General features: G+C 32.0%; 1 protein-coding gene across 3 annotated transcripts in view; it reads right to left on the bottom strand.

Moving 5' to 3' along the window:
- The window catches only part of MDGA2 (MAM domain containing glycosylphosphatidylinositol anchor 2), an 833,536-nt gene that overhangs the window by 4,330 nt on the left and 807,782 nt on the right, over positions 1-21,424 (bottom strand). For all 3 annotated transcript variants that reach the window (XM_016926039.4, XM_001151973.8, XM_063792901.1), the window contains 2 exons: positions 11,755-11,885; positions 2,505-2,610 (listed from right to left, as the gene is read on the bottom strand). In XM_016926039.4, coding sequence (XP_016781528.1) covers positions 2,505-2,610; positions 11,755-11,885 — 237 coding nt within the window. The remainder of the gene's footprint in view (positions 1-2,504; positions 2,611-11,754; positions 11,886-21,424) is intronic.

Raw genomic sequence — 21,424 nt, forward strand, 5'->3', positions numbered from 1 at the left:
GGCTTTCACAGGCATTTATTGTGGCTAGTTTTATCAGTTATGCTTTCTTTCTGCACTAGGGAGTAAATAATTTCCTTTGCTTTCTTCCTTTGAAAAGTTTAATTCAATTTATTGAATTTATTTATAATATTTGTGCTTACATTATGAAAATGTAAAATTTCTGTATATAGTTGTAACTGCCTTCAATTAATAAAATGTTACTGCCACTCAGTCATAGTATGAAATTCAAAAGAAATCCTATTCTCCTTTGAGGAGAATACATGTTTTCCTGTGCATTAGAAAAACTGTTCTTTAGAGTATAGCTACTGGTTTTCTAAAGCAGAACTAGACAGACACAAGGATACATTTTTACTAAATATGTTATTTGAAATACTAAGTTTATGACTTTTTAATATATTTTCATTTTATATAACAATGAGCAAAATGGCTCATTGTTATATAAAAATCTTAGTTTTTGTCTTTTGACAATACTTAAGAATTGAGTCAATTCAGTTCATATGAGTAATCAGTGGACAATTGTATACATTCAACTTTCAACATCTAGACTGGTATAGTTTCTCACTAAATATAGAAAATTACCAAAGACTCTGATTTGCTCTAGATTTATACAACATAGATTTTCATGCTTTTGTATGTGCTAAATAATTGATGAGTAATTTGTGTAAATTTAGTTTGATTACTTTCTCCATATATGACCACAAAATAAAAGATTCCAGATGAGTCTAAGATAATCCTTCAATTGCAGTCATTTTTAACAGGAATGATTTTAGATTTCATAGCTTCGAATGTGAAATATGGAGATGAGGATTTTAAGAAGCAGCTAAATACATAATTCTAAATCTTTGTGCATTATTCATCATGTTTTATTTATATCTCTTCTATTATAAAATGGACCTGTGACAAAAAAATAAAATTAAATATATCATTAAACTATAATATTCAAAAAAGGGTATAAAGTGAAAATCAAATTATTAAACAAGCTTGTGGTGCAGATAGGAGATTAGACCATAAATATTAGGTCTACTTCATTACTTAATATATGTATTTAGGCTCTTTACAATGCTGAATCTGTTAAAATGACTGGCAAAAGGCCAGGCACAGTGGCTCACGCCTGTAATCCCAGCAGTTTGGGAGGCCGAGGCAGGTGGACCACCTGAGGTCGGGAGTTCGAGACCAGCCTGGCCAACATGGTGAAACCGCGTCTCTACTAAAAATACAAAAAATTAGCGGGGTGTGGTGCCGCGAGTCTGTAATCCCAGCTACTCAGGAGGCTGAGGCAAGAGAATCACTTGAACCCGGGAGGCGGAGATTGCAGTGAGCAGAGATTGCACTGTTGGCAACAAGAGCAAAACTCCGTCTCAAAAAAAAAAAATTGGCTAAATCAGGAAATATATTCACTATATTCACAAACTGGACGAATAAAAGCATCTATGCTGACATGGTAAGGCTTTGTGTCCTCACACAAATCTCATCTTGAAATATAATCCGCATAATCCCCATGTTTCAAGTGAGAGACCAGGTGGAGGTAACCGAATCATGGGGGCGCTTCCCCTATGCTGTTCTCATGAAAGTGAGTTTTCACTAGATCTGATTTATTATTATTATTATTATTATTATTATTATTATTATTATGTTTTTGAGACGGACCCTTGCTCTGTCGCCCAGGCTGGAGTGCAGTGGCATGATCTTGGCTCACTGCAAGCTCCGCCTCCCGCGTTCACGCCAATCTCCTGCCTCGGCCTCCCGAGTAGCTGGGACTACAGGGACTACATGCCCGGCTAATATTTTTTCTTTGTATTTTTAAATAGAGACGGGGTTTCACCGTCTTAGCCAGGATGGTCTTGATCTCCTGACCTTGTGATCCACCCGCCTCGGCCTCCCAAAGTGCTGGGATTACAGGCGTGAGCCACCGCGCCCGGCCGATCTGATGATTTTATAAGGGGCATTTCCCCCTTCTCTCAGCAATTCTCCTTGCTGCCTTGTGAAGAAGGTACTCTGCTTCCCCTTCACCTTCCGCCATGATTGTGCGTTTCCTTAGGCCTCCCAGCCTTGCTGAACTGTGAGTCAATTAAATCTCTTTCTTTTATAAATTACCCAGTGTTGGGCAGTTCTTTATAGCAGTATGAAGATTGACTAATACAATTTACATTGTAAATATGTGCTATGTATATAGGTTCATCAAATATTTTAATACAAGTTTTTAAATCTTCTAAAACAAATAATATCAAAGTGTTTTAAAATCTTAATTAAAAATCAAAGTGTACTTGCCTTACGTAGATCTAAATCAAAATCTCACTTCTATTTTATCTTAGGCCAAATATGTCTACAATTGAATTTAATACTTTAAAAATAACTGAACAAACTTTAGGGTATTAGATATAAGAAATTTCTAAATAAACCAACTAAAAATAACTCCGTTTTTAAAATTAATTAAATTAAATGTTAATTTAATAGTAATGTTACTTTAACGTTACAACAAACCAATCTCAAGCAAAGATACTTACTCTTAGTTGCTAGGTCTTGTTTTGCACATTCTCCTTCTGCAATTGATACATCATCAATAGCAATGTCACCTTCTATTCCAGGACCTCGGATACCTTCAAAAATGAGCTACAAATATGAATGAAACAAACCTAAATGTGGAGCTTTGATTTGCAGATCAATTTCTCTTGAGAAATCAAGGTGACAAAAATAAACTTGTCAGTAATCCTGGCATCTTTTATATTTGATGGCTTTCAAAATTAAAACTTGCAGAAAACATAAACTTTCATCCCAAAACCAGTAATTGGATCTTCCTTGCATTGTATTAGTTTTTCACATCAAAAGCTCTGTGTCGATTTTAAAGCAAAACTAAATTTAATTAAATAATACAATTAAAAAAACAATGACTACACATCCTCTTTTAATTTTTAAGGATAAGAAAAAATGTTTTATTTGAAAAGTCTTTCTCTGAAATAGATTCTTTCTGGTTTTATCTGAACATAACTCATAACATTAGTTTTCTAGAAATATTTTAACGAATGAATCAATTCTGAATTCTTTACAACAGTAATATGTATATTGAAGCCCGGAACAAAGTTTTTTTATCTCTGACATTGATTTCTCACAAATAGATTGAATAGGTTCGTCATATTCCCATGTTGACTTTATAATTTACCTCCATGATTTCACTGCTGATATTCCATTTTTTTTAAACTTGAAGATATTTATCAGTCTATTTATGTTGAATATCTCATGGTATACCTTTGAATTTATGGTGTCTATAACAATGGTGGTCACTGAGGCTCAGTGCATGAATATTGAAAGAATAAATGAGTACAATCAGAATCCTTTATTATTAAATACTTAAAACAATGACAATAGAAGCACAATTAGCAAATTTATATATTTTTTATTTTTACAGAAACAGGACTCTTTTAGAATTTTCTTTATGACTCCCAAATTATTCCTTGCTTTCAGCAAAACTTTTTAATCTTTTTGATACTGTAAGGCAATTCATGCATTTAGTGGTGGGTGTACAGTTCTAGAAAAATATTTACATGTTAAAAGGAAATATCTACTTTGGTCATTCCAAAGAATAGTTTAATAAACAGCTGTTTCTAACATCAATCTGGTAATGTGCTTTATTAATAACATTTCTAGACTTATGTCATCACAACAAATCTGACAATGTTTATTTTTATCAATGCCAAAGTTTTTGTTTTTGTTTTTATTTGAAAACATCTCCTCAAAGGCAAATCAGAGTCATTTATGAACTTTTCAAAGCTGCTGTCCTGGGAAAGCCATAGCTTAATTATGATGATTTTGAGAGAACTTAGGCTACTTTTGAGAAATTTATCCAATGTTCTTTGATATGCTCTCATAATATTATCAGTGGGAATCTCCAGGTAGTAACCAGAGGCATCAGTTGTCAACTTTTGTATTGAGACCCTGTCCTTCACTTAAATGTAGTTCATCAAACAAATAATAATTTTCATGATTTGATAGCAGAGAAAAATTTGAGTTCTTACTGATATACAGATATGATAAATATGGAGTTTCCTGCTTATCTATGTTAAGATAAGCATGTTCTTAAAGATTCTCCAAAGCCATCTCTTTGAAAGACATTTAAAATGGTCTGTTTTCACTGAAGCCAAAACAAAATGGCAGCTGTATTTCAAATATTTAGAACCAAGTTAGCAGTTTAGCAAATTCTCAGTCCTCAGATAGAATTTACAATGAAGTATTATTTTGGCTGCTTGGAAATGATGACTTCCATTTGAGATAGGATGGTGTCTGGAAAGGTAACTGGGAAGTGGCTTTAAAAAGTCTCAGAAGACTTTTTAACAGTCCTTTATTTAAAAGGTCTATGAGAAAGGATTTAGAAAAAAATGAACGGTATGAACATTTGAGAGAATTGAATATGAAGAAAGGGAAGTCATTTTAAGGTACAGAATATTCCACATTATGGATGTAATTTATTTAACCAGTACCCTATAGTCATTGTTAGACATTAAAACTATTGTCTCCTATTATGAACAAGGCTGAGGTGACTACGTTTCAAATAATTATTATTCATACTTATTTAAAGCACATTGTTCTTTAAGGTCTTTACAAATTGCCCGTATGAGCAAACTACCTGTGAGAAAATATTTTCCTTTTTCCAAAAAGTAGGTTTTTAAGTCTTGGGGTATATTTTCCCTCTTTGATATGTGTCCCTTACCTGATAGAGAGTCAATGTTAGAGTAAATCAATAGTTAATATTAAATACTGCTTGTAGAGTGCAATACAGGGTTTACAATGTAGCCATAGCAAAGATAAGGGGTTTGCATTCCCATGGGCTTTATGTGGGGAAGTGAGATGTGGTGAAGAGTCTAATAAAGGTGGGTTAAAATGCTCTGCACCTGCTCGCACTTGAAATTTACACAGATAAAGCTGAAGTCAAAATCCTTTTATTAGGAAGGGTGTTTGAAAAACATCCACAATGTTCTGTATCACTGAAGCCAAAACAAAATGGCAGTACATGGATTTCCTGTCTTAGCTATGTAAAGGTAAAAAGTTTGAAGAAAATATACTTTTTCTTATTCAAAGTACACAATTGCTTTCACTTAGTAAGTTCTTGTTACTTCCAGATGGGAGTCATATAAAATGGTGAGATTTCTTTAAAAATCAAAACTAAAACATACATGTCATCAAAGTCATTTCTGAACTTTTCAAAGCTGCTGTCCTGGGAAAGCCATAGTTTAATTACAATGATCCTGCCATTACTCAAAGCATTTCAAAACTTCTCCTGCTACTGCCTTTAAAGGATTAAACAATCCTCCTTTTTCTATTAATTTTCTTTTTCATCCTGTCCTCCTGCCTCCCTGTGCAGCTTGATCAAAATCAAAAGATTGGACCTAGGCTTGTGCTAAAAAAAAAAAAAAAAAGTCCCAGAGCAGTGAAATTGTGAAAGACAGACCCTTTTGTAGTCAGATTGAGAGAATGTGTCGGGAAACCATCTATAGTAAACATCAGGAAGCAGATTGACTAATGTAATTTAATATGTGTGCTACCTACCTACTGGCAATATGTTGACTGTAAGTCTGTGGTTTGCTGAACAACAAAAATAGCAATCAACAAAAATCAAAGCGTCACGTGTCCAGAGGGCTTCCTATACTTAGAACATTACCCTATATGAATATTTCACCCCTTGGTGATACCGAATGAAGTGGTACAGTAAAAAAAGTAGGCTGATTTGCAAATATATTATTTACATTTACACTTACAATTATTGATACTACATTTTGTCATTGATAAAGCAAGGTAATTTCTTTAAGCATAGCAGGAATTTTAGACATTTTGTGTAAATAAATCTAATTAGTTATTTATTGGTATGATAAAGATAATTTCTAGCAATAAAACTCTTAGTACAGTCATAATTTGTATTTTTAATATTTATTTGTAATCTTGTGATGATAAAGAATCTATTTTAATAGGCCAGAGAAATCTGCAGTCTTCCACAAGGACCTTTTTGAACAGAAAGGAAAAGAAAGGTCCTGTGTAGCATTTTTATTTATTTCCTTTTAATTTCCACAGTTTTGCTATTACGAAGATGTAGATTATTTTTTAACTGGTTGAATTTCACCAATAAATATTTATTGCATTGTTTTATTTATGCTCTGAGCTCTTGACTATAATTATATTTCTGAATTACTTTAATTAAATTTTATAGATTCAAACAGATTCATAAGTGACTCCTAGACTAAGATCTAGAGAGAGCATGTTTTACTTGACATGGTTTCTGTGTGAGTTAGATTAGACAAATATAAAGTGTAGATATTAAATTTAAGTAATGTGCCTTAGCCAAACTTTTAAGCATTTGTAAAAATAAATCTTTGCTGACGTTTTCTAGAATATACAGATGAGAAATTATAAGTGCATTAAAATATGATGTATTTAGCCATAGAAGATGTGATCTTTACACAACAAAAAATCTTATATTTATCTCGAGAATTAAGACTCTCTAGTTTAAAGAGTTAAATTGTCATATTTTTATGAATTTCCATCATTATTTTGACTACTATTACATTACAGAGATAAAACCATTTTCGTTTCCTCTTCAGTACTTCTGAAATGCATTTGGTTTAACTAACTTGAAGAAGGAACTAACAGCATCTAGGTACCCATGGAGAAAATGTGAAAGTTTAGGTCTCCTAAAAGAGGGATAAAATTATGCAAAACCTGTTCCTCCCGCACAATAGCACTATTATTTAAAATTATTTCCCTTAATTGAAGGGACAAGTTTAAAACTGAAATGTTTTCACAGTGTGTTCATGCAACTCCACAAACTTAACATATAAAAAATATTGCCTAATCAGAAAATTAACTTTTGGTAAGTAAATTCAAACAGGAATTCTAAAAAATTAATGTCGATTTCTGTATTAGAATTGTACCTCACAAAATTGTTTCATTAATTGACAGTTTCTTACACACATTATAATGCTTTAAAACATATAAATATAGATGTCAAAATAAAGATATGGATGATGCTATAAAAGTATGTGTCAAATGTAATTTCTCAGCAAGAAAAGAAGAGCTACATGAATCACGAATGTGTAAAAGTAGATGGGGGAATTAAATAATACAATGCACTTCTGATGATTTGCCTTCATTGTTAATGGTGACTTCTGCAAATATTTACAACATAGTTTCTTCCTGACAAAAGGCAAATCACTTCTAATCATTACTGCTAAGGCAAATGCAAAACCCTAAGACTGCAGTTTGAAAATTGACAGTATATGTCACTTTGAAAAACTTCAGGATATAAATATATTTAAAAATAACCATTAGCATTAATAATGTTATCTTTATTTTATCACTGGTTTAGCAAATAATTGAACTATCCTCAACCATTACAAAACAAATTTGAAGAGAGACAGCATAATAGACATAGTGGGTAGCCTTGGCTTTTTCCCTGGGGAAACTACCCAAATATGAACAGTGAGTTTAACTTAACAATACTCTGCCAGTTCATCTTGTGGGACAAATGTCAATTAGTTGTCAACATTTCTAATATTAAATAATAACATGAGAGTCGACTGTTGGGAAAGACAAAGAAATGCATCAAATTGTGAGCTGCAATTGGTAAATGTTTTCAATGGTTAAGTCAGGAGCCACCATTGTGTCCATATAATTGCCCTGGAATGTGGCTTAGAATGCCAGATATGCTACATGAGCATGTAATGTCTACTAATGAGGACAATATTTTCTAGCTTATTATTATTCTTAGTTGGAACATAAGGCAGCATGATGTAAGGAGAGCAGTATAGTCTCTTTTCCAGTCCCTGTTACAGTGTTAAGCATTTGTATCTTAATTTTCTCAAAAATTTCTCAAAACCTGTTTCGAAGTCTTTAAATGAATATGTAAGAGCAGGAGATTTCCAGAATCCCTTTCTCTTAAACTAAGAAAATTTAAAGAGCATCTTGTGTCTCACAATCTAGTTGTATACTTTACCCCTGGAAAACATTTGGAATATACTATGAAAGAAGTAAAGCATTAAAAGGGGATGGTTAAATATTTTCCCTGGTATATGATGTAAAATTCATTGACATTATAAGAATATATCCATTTTGCTTCTTTGGAATTGTTGCCCTAATTTTTCCCAATGTAGCAAAATCTATTTTCATCCCAAGCACTGATCATGCTAAGTTAATTCTAGTAAATGAACCCAACATAAATTTCAATAGAATAAAACTTCTACTTGTCTTGGAAAGTACTAAGCAATAATTTTATTTTCAGCTAAGCAAACTAATTGGACACACTCAAACAAAGGACTGTCCAAGTAATTTTATAAAGGATTTATGGATCAAATTAATTTAAAGTCATGCAACTCAAAACAAATAAAGCAGTGTAAATGCTAGTGAAAGAGACTCAAAGTCACTTATATTCTGTGTAAAATTTCAAGAGGTAAAAGTTGTGCCTTCCACTTGAAGTAAATACATCCTCAAATACCAGAAAGTTACATTTGAGTAATATTAAAACTTCTCAAAACTTAATTTATATAGTAATATATTGGTATCATTGTTGTTATCAGGAGTTCCTAGAAGACGTTACATACCAAATAAAGTATTTTTGAGAAGTTTGACAAGTTATAAAAGATTTTTGGGTAAAAAAAATACTTTGTATAAAACAATTCAAAACAAATTTCTCTAAAATGAAATGAGACAAAAACAACAAAAGTGGCATGGGATTATTTAGTTGTGTTTCACGTTTCCTTGAACAATCAAGATTAATGAAATAAAGTCCTTAGCCAACAGACCTAGAAATATGTTGGGAAATGAAAGAGCGTCGATCAAAATGAAAAGATGATTTTATCTATCTTTATTTTCCACTGGTAATTTAAATAGCTTAGAAATGCATCAATTCAAACTATTTACAAATACAGATTGTTGCATTTGTTTCCATGAAAAATAGAGTAACAGGAACAAGGCTATATTTCTACTTTAAATTACCAAATAACTGGGCCAACCTCAGTGTTCAGGATACTAGATATCAGATAATGAAGAAGTGTGATCCCTGGGAAATGGGAGTCAAATAAGGTGAATTCTCTTGACCAATACAAAGTTTATAGGCCATGGTGCAAGTAGAGGAAAAGAAGGTGAAACCTGGTAGAAAATCTGAGTTGGGGAGATGAGAGTTCAAAAAAACAAGGGAAGCTGGAATGTTCAGGGCAGAATACCAGAGAAAAACAGTGGCAGAGAAAAAGAAAGAGAGAGAGAAATAGAGCACTGCAGAGAGTCCTCCTTGAGTATTCAGCAGAGTACTGATGAGGACATGAAATGAGCAATCTACCCAATACTTGGGAAAGAAACAGACGGGTGAATTTGAGTTAATAGTGCCCAGCATCCACAGGACTGGGAATGGTGACTGTTCCCATCCACCACATGGAAAAACCTCATAATACATGGGACATTTGGTAGACGACTCAGAGTAGTCTTGCCTCCATCATGAAAAATAATTAGCCCTATACCAAACATTACTCTAGTCTCGCCTAAGAAATCTTAAAAGCAACACCTAAAATAATCAAACTCTTCTGAAGTAACTCAACTATCTTCCCTGAAAAAGCTCAAGAATACTTATAAGAATACAAAAATATGCAGCACCTATCAAGGTAACAGTCACAATGTCTGGTACCCAATCAAATTACCAGACTTGTAAAAAAAATAACGAAAACAGTGATCCATTATGAGAAGAAAAATCAATCAACTGAAGCCAACCAAGAACTTATACAGATATTAGCAATAGCAGATAATGATTTAAAATGGTTATTATAACTGGATTTCATATATTCAAAATACTAACTAAAGACATACAAATATTTTTTAAAAGATTCAAATTGAACTTACAGAGATGAAAAATCCAATGACTTAGATGAAAAATACACTGAATAAAATTAAAAGTAAATTACACATTGCAGAAGAAACTATTGTTGAATGTGAAGACATAATAAAAACTATCACAAATTAAACATAAATAGAAAAAAATGAAAATGCCTTAATGAGTTGTGTGACACTTTCAAGCAATTTTACGTATGTGTGATTGAAATCTTCAAAGGAGAAGAGGAGAAAAACCTCAAATTTTATGAAAACTATAAATCCACAGATCCAAGAAATTCAGTGAACACAAAGCACATATAGAAGGAAGAAAAATATATCAAAGCACATCACAATACAATTTATAAATACGAATGATAAGGAAAATCTTAAAAGCAAACAGAGAAAAAGTCACATTACATACAGAAGAATAAATTTAAGGCTATCCACAGATTTATTCCTGGAAACAATGCAAACAAGAAGAGTATGGTACGATATCTGAAAAGTTCTAAAAAAAAAAACAACAAGGATGCTATAATCAGTGGAAATCTTTCAAAAAATGTGTGGTATATTATGACCTTGGTATTTTTGTTTATTGTGAACTTTGCTGGAATTTTGTGTTGGAGAGGCAGTCATGTGGAAAGTTAAAGTATATCTAGAATAATATCAACTTTTTAGAAAAAAATTGCTTTTTAATGACAATATCAGTATATACATCTTAATATTAAGGTTACTTCTATCAGTAATACTTTGGAATCCTGTCTTCCCAGTTTAATTTAGTTTGATGATATGTTGTCATTCATTTTCACAATTGTATTGTTCTTCATAGAAACAAAATGATTCTTTTATTTTTCAGAATCATATGGGAATAAATCTTTTATATATCTGTAGATAATTAGCTAGTCTTACTCTCTGATTCTTTATCATTGTGAATGACTATGTATTTTTATCATCCTGGTTTGATTTAGAAGTGCAATCTCCAAAGCAATTAGAATGTATAGATTAGATTACAAGAAAAGGTCATTCCACCAATTAAAAACTGGCACGATTTTCTATACCCTTACAACATATGCCATGAAATGCATCAAAAAAAATCACCAGTAGATTCAATGCTGTAAATATAATGTCATGAAATAGATTTGAATTCTTTTGAAATAAAGCATAGAGCTGTAGAAGATATATGTCATAGACTTTGAAGATATTTTACCATATTTTTAAAATATAAAAATATTTGGATATGTATATATTTATATATGTATATATGTTTATACACATTAAAATCATTAAACAGTATATTAACTCCACTGAAATAGCTTAATGATCTGTTGTCTCTAGCTATCATGGCCAGTGTGGCAGTCTTTACAATTTCTATATCTTTACTGGTAACTCTCTTAGCTAACTCTCTAAGCTTTACTTCTTTTCTATATAGAAACAAAGAAAAATAACTTATTTAAAGTCATCTTAATTTTAATAATCACTGATCAATTACTGATATGGCATTAAATCAGAAGGAACCTTTTGTTGTAAGTATCCAAAATTTAATCAAGAAAAATTCAAACAGATTGAGAATTGATTACCAAGTTCCATTATTATAGAAACTTATAATAATTTTTTTTTTCAGGGAGTAAAATATAAGCATGTGATTTTATAGAAATGGATTACATTTTTTCCAGGCAAATCATTTAAATTTTGATAAACCATTATTCAAACCAATTACTTGATGAGTATTAATGAATAAAGGAAAAGCGCATTTATCTTTATAAAACAGCTTTTAGAACTAAAGCAAAACCTAATCATATAATTTTTGTGATGCTTATATCGTGGAATTTCTGAATATTCATATTTTAATATTTGCTCAAGATCCACCTTTAATGTTATGCTCATTTACAGCAATTAATTAGCCAAAATTACTTTTCTTACCTGAAATGAAGTAATTGGGTATATATTAACATGAGCCTCATTCCATCTTTGTCCTTTATTCCCACTTGAAGACCACAGTGGATTCTCTATTGTTGTTTGCCCTTTCAAACGTAGATAAACATTTAAGACACCTAAAAATGACAATAAAATTTTATTTTGCGTATTCATTTTCACCTCAAATTTGTTTTTCCTTGACCAAACACTTGTAAACTTTTTAAACTGAAATTTTACAGAACACTCTAGTGTCTTGTCCTCTCTTCTCCTCTCATTTCCTATCTTGCTCTTATGACATTTGACATTTGATCCAAAAGTAACCATGTCCTAATTCCCTAGAACATATGCATGTTGCCTGATATTGCAAAAGGGATTTAAGGATTTTGCAATGGGGAGATTATTCTAGATTATTAGGGTGAGTCCTAAATGCAATTACATATAGCTTTATAAAACAGAGGCAGAGGGAGATTTGATACAGGAAAGAAGGCCATGAGAGATAGAGATGTTACATGGCTGGTTTCCAAGATGGAGGAAGGGGCTACAAGGACTACTGGCAGCTTCTTGAAGCTAGTAAAGGCAAAGGAAAGGGCTTCTTTCCTGGAGCTTCAGAAGAAGTCAGCCCTGCTGACATCTTGATTTTAGGCCCAGAATGTTTTTTTTAGATTTCTGTTCTCCAGAATGATAAGCTAATAAATTTGTGTTGTTTTAGGTCATGAAGTTGGTGATCATTTGTTATTTGTTACAGTAGCAAGAGGAAATTAACATAGCATGTAATCATGTACTGAATAACTTGCTGAGAGTTGGACTCTAATTCTGTCGTCTTATATTATCATTTAGCATCTTATTTTTTCAGTTTGATTTTTACCTGTCTCATTTTTCTTCTAAAAGAGTTATTGGAAAATAAAATGAAGATAGCTTTTATCTCATTATTTGATATCTCTCTTTCAATAGTTTAATGTGCTGTACACAGTAATGATATTAATGATGATAATGATATTAATACAATAAATATATACCAAACACTTACTCCAGATGAGGAATTAATCCTCTCAACAATCCTATGAAGTACTTATTATTATTATCCCCACATTATAGATGAGAAAACTTAGAGGGGTTAAACAATTTGCTCTATGTCATACAGTAAGAAAATAGCACAAGCAGGATTTGAACTCAGGGAGTTTCAGAGTCTTACATCTTAATCACTAGGCAATCAATATTTTACTAGATAATTTTAAAAATCAACTGTATTGAGGCAAAATTTACATGCAATAAAATTCATTCATTTCTATGTGTTCAGGCCAATAATTTTAGACTAATGTCTACTACAATGTTAGTACTTGATCAAGATAAAATCAATGCATCTTGATTGTATCAATGTTCAAGATGCAGAACATTTCCATTTCCTCAAACAATTTTCTCACTTTCCTCTGTAGTTTATCTTCCCAGCCACCCTCCCTTTGCTAGATAACTAGTGATCAGGCTTCTATCACTAATCAATGATTTCTTTTATAGAGTGTCATATTAATGGAATTAGGCAGTATATAATTTTTGTGTGTTTGGTGAGTTTCCCTAAGCGTAATATTGATGATATTTATGTTATTGTTTTCTTAGTCATTTTAAATTCAATGTTTAGTTTACTTATGTTTAATGTAGCTATTGATGTGTTTATACTTAAATATACCAACCTGTTGGTTTGCATTTTTTTCTTCTGTTTTTCCTTCTCCCTCTCTCCTTCCATTCCTTTTTATCAGGAACGGATTTTTTTTCAGGATTTATAAAAAAATAAAAATTTAAGATTTCAATTTATTTACTCTACTGACTTAACTTTATCTCCTTTTACTATGCGTTAGTGATTATTTTAGAGTTAACAAGATATAACTTCTCAGAGTCTAATTAGAGTCAATATTTTACTTCTTCATATCTACAAGTCATAATTCAAACTTCCTTCAGATGTTCCACTATTACCTTATCCTATTCACTTCACTTTCTATATCTCACTCCACAAATGTAACAACCTTACACAACATTATAATTCATTTATCTGCCCCATTTCTTTAATCAAATATATCTTTTACTTTTGTTTACATTGTAAACCTTACCTTACGGTACTATTTTTTAAGAGCCAGATATGAATATATTTTCTATAAATTATAAGAAGAAAGGAAATATGGCGTTTCAATTTCCACTTATTTCCATTTCTGGTGGTTTACATTTCTACCTGTAGATCTGAGTTACAATCTGGCACCCATGGCCCAAAGGGCATCCCTTAGCATTTTTTGCAGTGGTGAGCTTCTAGGGACAATATTTCTCTGATTCCTTTAAGTAAAAATATTCTCATTTCTCTCATATTTCTTGTGAGGTTTAGAATTCAGGCGGGTTTTTTTTTTTCCCGCATATTAAAGGTGTTCCATTATCTTCTGCATGCTATTTCTAATGTGAAGTAAACCATCATTTATTTTTGTTTGTCTTGTATATAGTATGCTTTTCTTTCTCTCTCAGGCTGCTTTAGAGAATTTCTGTCTTTGGTTTGCAGTAGTTGATTGTGATGAATGTAAATACGATTTTCTTTAGATTCATCTTGCTCAGGGTTATGCTGAGTTTCTTCTAAGTCTTTTCCATTAATTCTTTTTAAAATTTGTTTTATTTTATCTTATTCTTTTTTTAAGACATGGGGTCTTGCTCTGTCACCCAGACTGGTGTGCAGTGGTGCCATGGCACCTCACAGCAGCCTCAAACTCCTGGGCTCAAGGGATCTTCCCACCTCAGCTTCCTAAGTAGCTAGTACTACAGGGGCACCCCAACATGCCTAGCTAATTTATTTATCTTTTTTTATGAATGGGGTCTCTCCATCTTACTCAGGTAGATCTCCAACTGAGTTCAAGCAATCCTCCTGCCTTGGCTTCCCAAAGTTTTTGGGATTACAGACTTGAGTTACCACGCCTGGTCCCATTATTTCTAACAATATTTTCTGCCACATGTCTCTTTCCTCTCTTTTGCACAATTAACTTATATATAAATCCTTAAATATATATGTATATTAAAGTACACATATAAAAAAGTACTTATATATAATGTAACTTGATATTCTTGTATAGGTCATTATGGCTCTGTTTATTTTTCTTCAATATTTTCCCCTATTTTCTCAAATTGGAAAATTTTCTTTGTCTTCAAGTTCACTTTTTTTTTTCTGTCATCTCCAGTCTTCTGTTAAGCCCACCCAGTAATTTTTTTTGTTTATTGTACTTTGTAGTATAATTCTTATTTAGTCCTAGTCCTTTAGTATAGTTTCTCTTTCTCTGCTGAACTTCTTTATCCATTCACGCATTTTATTTCCTTTAATTCAGCACATTCTGTTATTTCACGGAACAAATTTATAATACTTTTTTTCTTTTCTTTTTCTTTTTCTTTTCTTTTCTTTTTTTTTTTTTGAGACGGAGTCTCGCTCTGTCTCCCAGGCTGAAGTGCAGTGGCGCGATCTCGGCTCACTGAAAGCTCCACCTCCCGGGTTCACGCCATTCTCCTGCCTCAGCCTCCCGAGTAGCTGGGACTACAGGCGCCTGTTACCACACCCGGCTAATTTTTTGTATTTTTAGTAGAGATGGGGTTTCACAGTGTTAGCCAGAATGGTCTCGATCTCCCGACCTCGTGATCCACCAGCCTTGGCCTCTCAAAGTGCTGGGATTACAGGCATGAGCCACCGTGCCCGGCCTATAATACCTTCTTTAAAGCCTCTATCTGCTAAGTCCAAAGTCTAACTTTCTTAAGTTTGGTTTCTATGAACTGATGTTAACTTTTTATGGCTATGAATCATATATTCTATTTATTTGTATATCTAGTGACTTTCAGTGAGTAATGGGCATTGTAGATAGAACATTATAGAGACTCTTCAGCTGTAATCTTTCTCAGAAGGCTATTGGCTCCTGTTATAGCAAAATGTTCAGTTATAAATTGACCACGCTGAACTTGTATAGGCTTGGTTTTCCACTACTAATGCAGATCTGTGAAAAGCCAAAATTGTTGCCCTAAATTCTCTAACTTTATGGGACTCAATCTCTAAATCTGTCTTACCTATGAATCTTATTGGGGCTTGCATTTAGGCTGTTTTAGATAATGTCTAGAGAAGGCCTTTCTCCCAAGTATGATTCTAGCCTTTCTGGTTTCATTGTGCTGCCAGGGGTTTTATGAGATCTCTACACTCTCATGACGTTTCATGGCTGAGACTTCAATATTCCATGCTGCTCTCCTCTCAGGTCTCCTTGCTCTCCCCACCTTTGTTGTGCTGTCAATCTCACAAAGGTTGCTGTATTATAAGTCTTGGTTTTTCTAGTTTTCTACATGTACAGTCTAGCCTTCAGCAAATAGTCATGAGGGAACCCCATACAGACTTCTGGATTCAACCCTGCATATCTTTTTTCTTTCTGTTACCCTGACCCACAGATTCCAATGACATCAATTGTACAGTACACTAATCTTTGTTTCCTGACTGACTGGGATCTTCACATTCTGCTTGAATTTCTGGGATCTGTGGCAAGGTCAGGAAATTTTCCTCAGGCAGAGAACTTGACTGTCATGGAGATCACTCCATTAGTTTCTCTTTTCTCATCCATTGCAGTCCTACCCTGTTTTTTGGTCTATTCTCTAAAAAATGGTTTCTAATATATTTTGCCCATTTTTATGCTTGTTTAGGGCAACAGGACTTATCTGATATCATTTACTACTCCTTGGCCTTAAGATGATCTCATTTTGATTACAGATAATGATATAAATTAGTAATATGTTAATATATACGCTTCACAATATACATATAAACTTTACATATAATGTAGTATATAAACTTATTTATATGAATATGCTACATGAATTCTAATGAACAAAAAAGACAATATAACATTATCATTAAATCATTCAGAGGGTAGCCTTCTTAACATTTTGGTGTATGTTTCTTTAGCCTTTAAAAAATATTTACCTGCTTATGTATCGTTATATGATATAGAGTAGCTTATCCTTCAACTTTTTAAAGAAATTTTCTTTAATTATTTACACATAAGACCACATGTATGCATAAAATAGAAGTACATAAATATGGGTATCCACTTTTTAAGCAAAAACTGCATTCTTTATATCACAGCTGGATGACTCTGGCTTCATCTCTAAATCTCTCATTCCCTCAACTTCCTCATCAGGCAAATGATAACTAAATGATGATAACTAGCATAAGTTTTTAGTGAGAATTAAAGTATGTAAACCATATATTATTTCTCATATAATCAGCACTACATTTATTATTATATAAAGATATTCAACTAAGGTTTCTCTATTCCTCTATTGATGTGTTAGGTTATATTAATGCATTCCATAATGTTGAACTAATCGTATATTACAGAAATAAAATGTACTTTATAATAGACCACTGACTTTTTATTATAAGGCTGAATCAATTTGCTAGTATTTTATTTTGGAATAATTCATGTATATTTGTCCTTATGGTTCTCCAGTTTTCTTTTTTGGTTTTATCTTTCAGTGTTGCATTTTCACTTTTTGCTTCAAAATTACCTTCTATCATTTTTCCTCTTCAGGGTAAGAAAGAATCTCAAACTCGTCTTCCACAGAACTGACTTTAATTTCCATACCATATTGTTTTTTTTCTGTTGTTTTGTTTCCAATGTCACCTTTATTCTGCTATTATACTATTTAAAGTGTATCACTCTTTTGTGACCTCACAGAATTCTCCTTTATCTAGACTTTATCCAGTTCCATCTTTTTCTTGGTCCACTGTTCTCTTATATTCTTTCGTAAAGTTCATATTCTTATATGCTTTGTTAAATATATAAAGCATATGCTGTACACATTTTACTTTCACTTGAAGTAATTCAGTAAGTCTTTTTCACCAGTATATGTTTCTTCTACTATGTGCCATGTGAGCCAGTTTTTATTCTATGGAATCTTCATTAGAACCTCATGTTTTTCCTCTCTCCATTTTCTTCCTCTTTATTCATTCTTGAATAATAAGAAGTAATCCTTTGGCATTTTTCACCAGACAATTTTTGAGGCTTCTCTTATACCCTTTCATATAGAGTTTTATTTCTCTTGGGTTGCATGACCTTTTATTTTGATTTAATTGACAGGAAATACATTCAATCAAGAAATGCACTTTTTAAAAAACATTAAAAGAATATTTTTAAGACCTATTATAGTTCGCTAACAAAATAGTGCATACTATATGTCCTTCAGAATTCATGCATTTTAATAAATACATGATTTAGTAAAACATATTAATATCTGTGACTTATCTTTCTTATATCAATAATGATAGAGTATCGTGTCAGTACTGAATATTGTTTCTCACTAAGGGAATTCTGTTTGCCTGTAATTATGTTTATATTTCTTAACATTTTCTTTTTACATATGTAATATAAATTCAAACTTGAGTTATTTCTATTTATGTTTGTTGAATACATAATATGTAAAAAAATATTTTGCCTAGGTTTAAAGAAGCCAGGTGTAAATTATCCCAGAGGTCTTATTAGGTTTCAGAATAGGCTAAACAAGGTGTATTCAATTGTGGCTAGGTGTTATTTAAAAAGGTAAATTTTACTTGTTTGATAAGAAAAAGACACAAGAACTACAACTGATTGAAATAAATCTTTCAAATATAATTTCAATGTTTTACATATATAGTAATAATTATATGATTATCCCAGTCAGTGAATGCAAACTACTTATTACTGATATATTTTAGAGGTGATGAGAAAAGCAGTGTTAATCAACAAATGATTTTGGAACTTTTCTCCCAGGAAGTTTCTAGTTCTTAAGTTTATAAAAGAGAAATCAGTGCCAAAAGATATTTAAACTTATGTCAAGTCACCTTAGTCAACAAAATTAGAACTTGTGAAATAGAATAAAGCTATTCAAGAGAAGTTAGATTCAGCAAAGCTGATTCAGCACATTATAGTATTATAGTAAAAAAACTCTGAAGTGAATATGATGGATTGTGTTAATACTCCTTAAAAGTAAGTTTAAATCCCCAGAGACACTGTGTTCATGCTTTAGTAGACATCAGATACCAAAACATATAAATTTAATCATCTCCAAGGATTTTCAATTTTATAGGATTTTTCAAATTCTATAGTTCTAGAATATAAGTTTGCAGAAGCTAAGCAAAACTCAAACTTTTTCTTTTCCTTAGTTTCTTAATTCTCATCTTTTGGTCACCACTCTCCAAAAATCAGGTGCTAGAGCTTAGAGGACTTTAGTCAGCTCTTATGTTTAAAGACTACAGGCAAAAAGGCTAAATGACACAAGTGCTGTCTTATCTCACGAATAATGGCCAAAACTTTGAGGTTATTCATGGCATTATGCAATAGCCTGATTATTATTTTAAGATTATTTAATATATATTATAATATAAACTATAATTTGCATAAATAATATTTATCACTACTGTTAACCTAGTTCTCTTAAGTTCTTAACATAATTTTACTTTTAATTATTGTACTATAAATATGTATTATATATTTTAGATAAATAATTTAAGTATATGTCCTAAAATGTGCATACATATTCCCCATAGAGTCTTGAAATTGCCACATTTACATGAATTAATTTGCAATTTGGTATATTCTGAGGTCTGGAGATCACTTGCATACAAATCGCATTGTTATAATCAGTAACACAGACTTACTGAGTTTCACATTTCATGTAAAATGAGGATGTGCCAAAATCATCCAGCTCTAGGCAAGATCTATGTATATTGATAGGTAATTGCTAGCATCATTTGTTTTATACATACATACAAAGTGAGAAATTATAAAATCATTATTTTCTGCTTGAATAAAAACAGCTGCCCATGTCCATTGATATTTTTTCAACATATAATTGCAGCGCTATCCTAAATGAAAAATGCCAGTTTATTTTCTACAGTTATTACCATTCCTTCTGGTGCACAGGTGAATTTGTACATTAGAGTCCAAAATGTTTTTAAATTATAGCTTTCCTTTCTATTTCTCTGATGTAAGTCAGATCCCTTTCGCTGACCTTTTCCCTCTTTGGTTCTATCACTTTCTCTACTCTTCCATAAGCACAGTATTCTCCATTGTCATACATTGGCTCTGTCCATTTCTCATATTCTTTGGCCTTTGTTCTCCACCTCCTATATAATTACCTCTTTTGGAGGATGCTTTATATTTCTTCTCTTCCATAGACACTTTTATTTTAATGTACCCCTCAGTCTTCTCTCCCTTGTTCACCCACGCCATGGGCTTGTCCTACATTTGGATACATATTACTTTCTGACTTTTATTTTATTCAGAAATTTATTACCTCAAAAAGATGATGAACTATTTGATGAATAAAAAACTTTTATCATATTTGTCATTTATTCTCTATAGAATTCTAAACACTAGGATTAGGCACACAGCCTGTGCAATTCATCCTATTGAACAGAAATGAGTGAATTCAAACCTAAGGGTAAAAAAATACCCATTATAATAAATCCTTAATGTCAATGAAATTAGTTTTAAAGTTTGGTACACTGGATGAGAAACAGAAGCAGTTAACTCAATTGCTTACCATCAATTCAATCGATGAAATAATATTGTCTATTAATTATACTGAAAATTAGACTTATATGGTTTGAAGTAGCAGCCTTTCTCAGCTACTGTGTTCTCAGCCTTACTCAGTTCATATCATTAATTTTGCTTAAACACACTAGATTTTATTACATACATTGTCTAAGGGACCATCGTCAATGAAGAATAGAAAAAAAAATGAGTTTAGAAGTAGTTAGTGGTTCAAACCTGGATTCTAAAAAGATAAATGTATTAAAGATTACATATAGTTTTACTAGCAGGTCTATAACAAGTACCTGTAAAAAGAGTTTTATTATACATTGTCATAAGTCATGGCTAGATTCTATCCACCTCCTCAATTTTAAATTCATCTCATTTAACAAAGCAGTTACATACGTATACATGTGCCATGCTGGTGCGCTGCACCCACTAACTCGTCATCTAGCATTAGGTATATCTCCCGATGCTATCCCTCCCCCCTCCCCCCACCCCACAACAGTGAAAAGCCAAAGCTAATTAATAGTGTTAAACAGTCCAGTGCTTCCCTAGGGTGAGAGTGGTGGGAGGAGATTGGAGAAAGGGACAGAAAAGTTTTGGAATGGTAGAAATATTGTATGCATTGATGTGAGGGTGGTTAAATGAGTGTATGCATTTGTCAAAACCCATCACACTTCACTTAAAATTTGTACCTTTTGTTATATGTAAATTATTTCTAAATAATGTTGACTTACAAAACTAGAAGTGATGCTTAGTCAATCTAATACTTCAAACATTCTAACTTAACTATTTTGCCTTATTTTTATGTCTTTACATTTTAGTTCTTTACATTTTAGTTCCTATAAGTCTGGTTTCTATTGCTTTCTGTAAAAGGATGTTCTAGACTCCAAATTGAGCGTTGTAAACACACAAATACTGACATATCTTGTTTTGTTGCGCTTTGCAGATATTGCTGGTTTTTTTTGTTTTTTGTTTTTTTTTTTTTTACAAATTAAAGGTTTGTTGCAACCCTGTGTCAAAAAAAAAACAAACAAAAAAACAAAGCAGTTTACTGAATGAATGTCTTCCATCTATAGCATTATTTTCACATTTACAGCATTGGCATTATCAGC

The sequence above is a fragment of the Pan troglodytes genome, chromosome 15, assembly GCF_028858775.2.
Source record: "Pan troglodytes isolate AG18354 chromosome 15, NHGRI_mPanTro3-v2.0_pri, whole genome shotgun sequence".
Lineage (NCBI taxonomy): Eukaryota > Metazoa > Chordata > Mammalia > Primates > Hominidae > Pan > Pan troglodytes.